At 41.5% G+C, this 7049-nt stretch overlaps 1 protein-coding gene across 2 annotated transcripts in view; it reads left to right on the top strand.

Moving 5' to 3' along the window:
* TTC39C (tetratricopeptide repeat domain 39C) overlaps positions 1 to 7049 on the top strand; it is a 130071-nt gene that overhangs the window by 47205 nt on the left and 75817 nt on the right. For both annotated transcript variants that reach the window (XM_003784780.3, XM_023510242.1), the window contains exons 2-4: positions 1275 to 1323; positions 3284 to 3412; positions 6356 to 6470. In XM_003784780.3, the coding sequence (XP_003784828.1) occupies positions 1275 to 1323; positions 3284 to 3412; positions 6356 to 6470 (293 nt within the window). The remainder of the gene's footprint in view (positions 1 to 1274; positions 1324 to 3283; positions 3413 to 6355; positions 6471 to 7049) is intronic.

Genomic DNA, 7049 nt, shown 5'->3' with positions numbered 1-7049 from the left:
TCCCCTCTTAGTCTCCCAAAATTCTGCAATCATGCACACTCTTTGACTCAGTAGTCCTACCTCTAGCATTTTAGCCCAAGAACATATTTGACCCGCTTGCAAAAATATATGTACAAAATGTTCATCAAGCATATCTGTCTGTGTACACACATCCAAAGTGTGCACATCCTTCCATCTGCGCACTGTCTCTTTGCTGTCACTTTGGATACAATCTACATTTCTAATAGAGGATTGACTAAATTGTTTTGTGCCTTTTTTATAGTGACAGTGTATTATGTGTGTAATAAAAAAATCAGTGAAATGATTTTCATGTAAGAAGGCAATTGCATCTTGCTTTTCCTTTTAGTGCAATTGACAGGGATCTGGATTTTCTTACTGGTTTTGAATTTGAAGCAGAGCATTCAGGTTCTTACATTCCTTAAACGCGACAGGCATTGATGTGGTTAGGGCTCATTTTTGGCTTCCTGCAAAATTAGATAACCCCAGTAGGAGAAGGGTTGAGTTTGAGGGAGGTATGTCTAACATGCTTGGGTGGAGAGATGATTTTGTACAGTCTCGCTCAGTGGTGAAACCCTTTTATCTGCTCTAGGAATGACACTGATTTATGTATACAATGTTTGTAATAAGTTTTGTATTTTAAAAATGAATAATAGCCATCTTTCTTTAGCTACATTTTGCAGATAATCAGATTGTTTCTACCATCTTTTTTTTTTTTTTTTTTTGAGATGGGGTGCAGTGGTGCTGTCATAGCTCGGTGTAACCTGGACCTCCTAGGCTCAAGTAGCTCTCCTGCCTCAGCCTCTCAAGTAGCTGGGACAATAGACACAGGCCACCATGCCTGGCTAATTTTTTTTTTGTAGAGATGAGGTCTCACTATGTTACCTGGGCTGGCCTCAAACCCATCAAGTGATCCTCCCTTCTTGGCCTCCCAAGAGTGCTGAGATTATTGTTGTGAGCTCCGGGCCTGACTTCTACCCTGTTTATATTTATGTCAACTCTTTACTGGCCTCAATTTAAAAGTTTACTAAGGTAGTCTCTGTTATCATCTGACTGTGTTGTCTGCCTTGCTTTACAAGATCGGGCGCAGCTTCTACCCTGGTGTGTAGCGCTTTGAACCAACTTGCCTCTTTAACTTCTTTCTGAGGATAATTTAATCTGCTCGATGACCTTAACTTCTTCTGTCCAGTTAGTAGGATTATATAATGATCCTGATATACCAAATGCTTTTCAAATAAAATTTTACTGAAAATAATTTCGTTTTGTTTCCTTAACAGAAATCATAGCCCATTAATGAGTTTTGGAGCCAGCTTTGTCAGTTTCTTGGTAAGTTGATATCAGAAGAGATATCGGAAAGAAACAAATAGATAACGTCTCTTGGTGGCTGTGCTATCGTAGCAAAGCTTTTGGAGTTTAAAGCAGAAATGAAAGTTTTTGCCTGTTAACCAGTGCCTGTGAGATAACCTCTCTTCCCTAATTTTAAAAAGAAAGTGTTTGCGTGTTATTTCTAGAGGATTATGTTTTTCCCAATTAAAATCCTTTTTAGAATAAAAATGTAATTAAAAGATCTTCAAAACATTACAACTGGATTGGGGGGAGGAGAAGATCTGACTTTGGGTAATTAAGGTTTTCTCTAAAATCGTTGAGTAAATGTGGACTAGAGCACAAGTGAAATGAGCGGAGCTAACGTGAGTCAGTCAGGGTTTCATTTCCCAATACTCGCATTTGGGAACTGAGAAAATAGGTCGCAGTGAGATTTAAACTAAATTGGGCAATGTTGAAAACAAAGACTTTTCATTCGTAAGAAACACTGTCGCATCACACAGACTACTTTCGAACACATATTTTAAAAGGAATTTTTCATAAAATTGTATAGCAGCAAGAAAATAAAAAGTTGTAAGTAGAAACCAAAAGGAAGAGAGCGCTGAGATTCGAGAGTTAGGAAGATATTAGCAAATGGATATGTTAGGCACAGCCCGGTGGTGCCCAACCAGGCCAGCTTCTGTTGAGAAGAGTTTTTATCCAGACTACAGTAGAACCTCCATAGTTCTACTCCATAGTTGGCCTCGTCCCTGCATTGACCACCTCCTTGGCCTGATTTTCATAGACAGAACATGTACGTATCAGTCCCGTAGGCTGGTTCCTTATGTTGACCACCTGTATATGTTGACTAGTTTGTTACAGTCCCTTGGGCAGTCAACTTACAGAGATTCTCCTGACTATTTCCTCTTGTTAAGGAATGCAACAAAAAACGTTAAGGCCTGCTGTTTGTAAGAACACATAGTTCCTAACCTCAAGGAAAATGATACATGTACTGGGTCAGAGTGGTAACATTTGGACCCAAGGGAGGGCAAAAGGCTGTAAGGGTCTTGGCTGAGCTTGGTGGCAGAGGAGCAGGTGGGAAGTGAGGCTGTGGCAGGCTTGAGCTTGACAGGATGGTTGGAAAGGAGAGGGTGGGGAAGCTCGGGCAAGATGGCCGGGTCTGCTTTGGCTAGACTGGAACAAGTAGGTTAATGTAGAACTGGGGTGGCCTAAAATGCCGGGGCAGGGCTGGCGGAATGTGATAGGGGATGGAGGGCTGTTCGTTAGGGCCTTCCACGAACCCAGTACCCTGCAGTGACTGTCTCCACGCACGTAGCCCATTCATCTCGGAAACCTCAGCTCGCCTAGGAAGAGTCTCATGTGAGTCAGTAGATTGCCTCTCCCCCAGCACATGTGGCCTGAAGAAACCTGCCAGCAGCAGGTGCCTGGAAAGAAGCTGTCAGTGGAATTTTTAACCACAGATAATATCAAATGAATTCCATGTAAGTAAACTCGCTGGAATTGCTATTCCCAGAAAGACCGAAAATTTGCAAACAGCACCTACCAACTGTTGCTGCATTAGCATTTCTGCGCAGTCCTCAGGGGAACCAGGGATCCATGTGTGGGTAGAATGAGTTTTTGAAGAAGACACTGCTAGAAAAACAGAAGTGAGCAGAGCCGTCAGAAATTATACAGAATTTTTGTTACTGGTTTAGTAACAGCAAGAACTTAAGGTACAGAATGATAATTGAAGGACGTTCCCTGCCATTTATTTTCTCACGCTGATGTGATAAAGGCATGTTCTTATTTCATACAGAGTTTGTTGATGTGAATGGGGTTTACCGTAACATTGTGATTCTTTTACTTGCAATAAGTAATTTAAGTGGGCGTTTCTTCCTGCTTTATGTTTTGTGGTAGTAAATGGGCCTACGTTTTCACATGCTTACTGGTTCATCCATTTTTTTTTTCTTCCGTGTTTTGAAAGAATGCCATGATGACATTTGAAGAAGAAAAAATGCAGTTGGCATGCGATGACTTAAAAACTACAGAGAAGCTGTGTGAGAGTGAAGAGGCCGGAGTGATTGAAACAATCAAGAATAAAATTAAGAAGAACGTAAGTGCTGTGGCTTTCGGTTCCGGACCCCGTGCCCCTTATTCATGTAGAACATCACTCCTTTCTTTGGTTTTTGGTACTTAGAATATGGCTTTTAATGGTGGAAAATGTATCTCTTGAAACAACAGAAGCTCCTTTCAGTAACGAGAGCCATTTGGTGCATGTGTTCTTTGGTGACCTGGAGTCACTTGTTCCCTGGCAGCCGCGCGGCAAGGGCTGTTGTCACGATGCTATTCTGTGTGTAGTTCGCGCAGGATGAAGAGAATTGCATTTTGGCATAATTTTGGAATTCAGCTGTTTTTCTCATTTTCCCCAGGACTCACCAGCCTGTGGTTACAAGTCAAGTCACAATAACATCATAATCTACTATTCTGATTTTACCCTCGCTTTTTGGTGCAAAAGTTCTTGGTTCTGGAGAGGCATCTCCTGCCCCTGATATTTCTTGGTGTGCCCAAGGTCTCGCACACATCTCCTCTGCTGTGCCGAGCCAGTCTGTTGGTTGAGGTCATCAGAAGCTGCCCCTTCTTTTCCTCTCCTCCTGCATGCCTGTCCCCTCCCAGGAGGCAGTCCCATTAGATTGCTTCACCTCTGCAGGGGCTCATGGTGTCCACCACAAGGGGGCTACTGCTGGGCCAAGAGCGCCGTCCCTGGATGGTCTGGAGGAGCTGGAGTTGCCCTTGTTTCCTCCCTTCCAAACCTGATGTCCAGTCAGTACCCAGGTCCTGTGGCCTCTCTCAGGTATCTCTTGAATTCATAGACTTCTTTCCATCCTCATTGCCGCTTCCCCCCACGTCAGCCGTCATCTCACTTGCTGGCACGTCTGTCTCTGCTTCTGGAATTTATTCTCTATAGTACAGTCGCTAAAATGCAAATATGATGCGTGCTTGGTTTGCAGTGGCCCTTCCCCCGCCAGCTGTCACCCTTGTAATTAAGCCCAAACTCCTTAAGGTGGCTGACGTGGTGTTTACTTTTCCTTTGCCCAGAACGTTTTCTTCCCGCTTCTCCTGGTTCTTACTCATTCCTTAGTACTTCCTAGATGTCGTTTGCCCCAAACATTCCTGCCTGAGGCTCCCAGCCCTGTTGAGTGGGTTTCCTTACAGGTTCCCGTGGTTGACTGCACTTTACCCCTCAGAGCACTGACTGCGTTACACGGTCATAAGGTCTCCATTTCCTCATTAGACTGTGAGCTTATTTTCCTGTCTCTCCTCAGTATCTAGTCCCATCCCTAGCACGTGTGTTAATGATTAACATTTGTGATGGGTCCTTGTGATTTAAAAAGCATTTTCTTAATGCTGTATTTCATTAGCCCTCTTGGCAACTCCGCACAGTAGATGTAATTACAGACAAAGAAACAGAAGCATTGATAGATGGACATTTTCCCAAATGAACAGAATAATGGTGCTGGGGCTAGATTTGGAACAATAGTGACCATGATGGATTATGCTAAAATCTAGGCAAAAAGGGAAACAGGTCACCTGTCTCGTATGCTATGTATACTGTTGGCATATTTGCAAAAATCCCGTCACTTTCCATATTTGCAAATATCCCATGGTATTGGGATAGCACCGGAAAGCTATTTAGCTTATTTTATGCAAGTTTACTTTGTATTAAGAATGTAGAATGTTCTATTCCAGAGTGATATTTTTCTTCACCTTAGACACATTCTTATGCTAAAGGTCAATATTTTATAAAAAGTGATTTTTAAAAGAAATTTCAGGTTAATAGGAAGGTACACACAATTAGGTTACATTATTTGCATTTATAAGGTAAAGTCCAGAGTCTAGGCTGTAGTAGAGTCCTTCACCCAGGAGGTGTGCCAGATACCCCTACACTGTCCCCACTAGGTGGGAACGTACTGGGCCCTACCCCGTTCTTGAATTTCATTGTGTTTTTCTATAATGTGGGCCTGTAGTTGTTCTGCTATTTTCAGATTAGTGCAGAGTAATGGGATATTTGCTTTTTCATTCTCATGATACTTTACTCAGGAGAATGCTGTCCAGCTCCATCCAGGTAAATACAAAAGATGCAAAGTCTTTATCTTTTTATGGGTGAATAGTATTCCATGGTATACATATGCCACGGTTTATTAATCCATTTCTGGGGTGATGGGCACTTGGGTTGTTTCCACATCTTTGGAATTGTGAATTAAGCTGCTATAAACATTCAAGTGTAAATGTCCTTAGTGGTAAAATGATTTTTTTTCTTCTGGGTAGATATCTAGTAATGGGGTTGTGGGATCAAATGGGGAGGTCTACTTCTAGTTCTTTGAGGATTCTGTAGACTTCTTCCCAAAGAAGCTGTACTAGTTTGCGATCTCAGTGATGCATAAGTGGATCCCTTTCTCCACAACCCTGCCAGCATCTGCAGCTTAGTGACTTTGCGATGTGGGTATAGAAAGTAACTTGCTTATTTTTATTTATATGGCCTGGAGTTTAAGTACAATTTGGGATTTATTCAAAGCTAATTTTTAATTCCAGAATATTTTCTCCTTAATGGAAACGTAATCCATTTCCAACCCACCCCTCCCAGTTACAATACACCAAAAGGATGCTCCCTGATCTTAGTCCTGCGTCGGGAGAGATGGCTACAAAGTGACTTTTCAGGGTATCTGCTTGGAGGAATGTGTTGTACCTTTAATGATTTTTATTTTGGATAAGTAAGACTTTACATTGTTTTTTTAAAAATGTGAAACTCTAAAATTTTGCATGGATTTTCATGTTTCCCAAGAATTTCTGTCATTTGCATATTTGTTTTTAAGTTAAGGAAACATTGCTAGACCTAATGGGAATTTGGAGCTACCCCATTCACAGTGCAAATTTGAGTGACCGCTATCTTTTGCGATTCCTGTGTGAGATTACTTTGCACAACAAAGTAGCAGCTGTTCAGAGGGAGTCTTATTCTTGTGTGTGATTTATCAGTGTGTACTTTTTCTCCACGACGCAGGTTGATGTCCGAAAGTCCGCTCCGTCTGTGGTCGACCGGCTTCAGAGGCAGATAATCATAGCTGACTGTCAGGTTTACCTGGCTGTGCTTTCATTTGTAAAGCAGGAATTGTCAGGTATGCTACGGCCTTCTTTTTAATGGCTTATGCTATTCTGTGTACATAGTTGGCAATACTCTTTTTTTTTTTTTTAAATGCCTCCTATTTTAGTCTTCAAAAACATGTGGCGCCTTTTTAGGGTATGATACCACTTTATTACTTGGGAAATTGAAGCGACAAGTGCCCACTGTGCGTTGGATGGAGTTTTAGTCCCAAAGTCTGCATTTCATCCTCTTGTCTGAAAATAATTGTCACACTTAGAGAAATGACCAGTGCTGTATATGAAGATATAGAATACCTTGTCTTAGTGGGAATCAAGTTGTGATAATGACCTTTAAAATGAAATATAACTGGTTTAGATTTAGGGCTTTCAGGAAATCGTTATGGAAGGCCTGAGTGCCTTTAATGGGTCTTAAGCACATTAGGAGATCATTAAAGATCATTAAGGATTTGCTAACATGCTGGAATGACCTGTATTTTAACAACCTTGAGTGAGGGATATAAACTAGTTTCTTAATTAGTTTGTCCAAGAAAAATGTTTCCAGGCTTTTGTAGATTTATTTCTTCACCAGAATAGACTCAAGTGAGTCTCTGATA

The sequence above is a fragment of the Otolemur garnettii genome, unplaced genomic scaffold, assembly GCF_000181295.1.
Source record: "Otolemur garnettii isolate 467f Iridium unplaced genomic scaffold, OtoGar3 scaffold00012, whole genome shotgun sequence".
NCBI lineage: Eukaryota > Metazoa > Chordata > Mammalia > Primates > Galagidae > Otolemur > Otolemur garnettii.
Note: the sequence above shows the minus strand (reverse complement) of the source record. Positions and strands in the feature narration are given on the sequence as shown.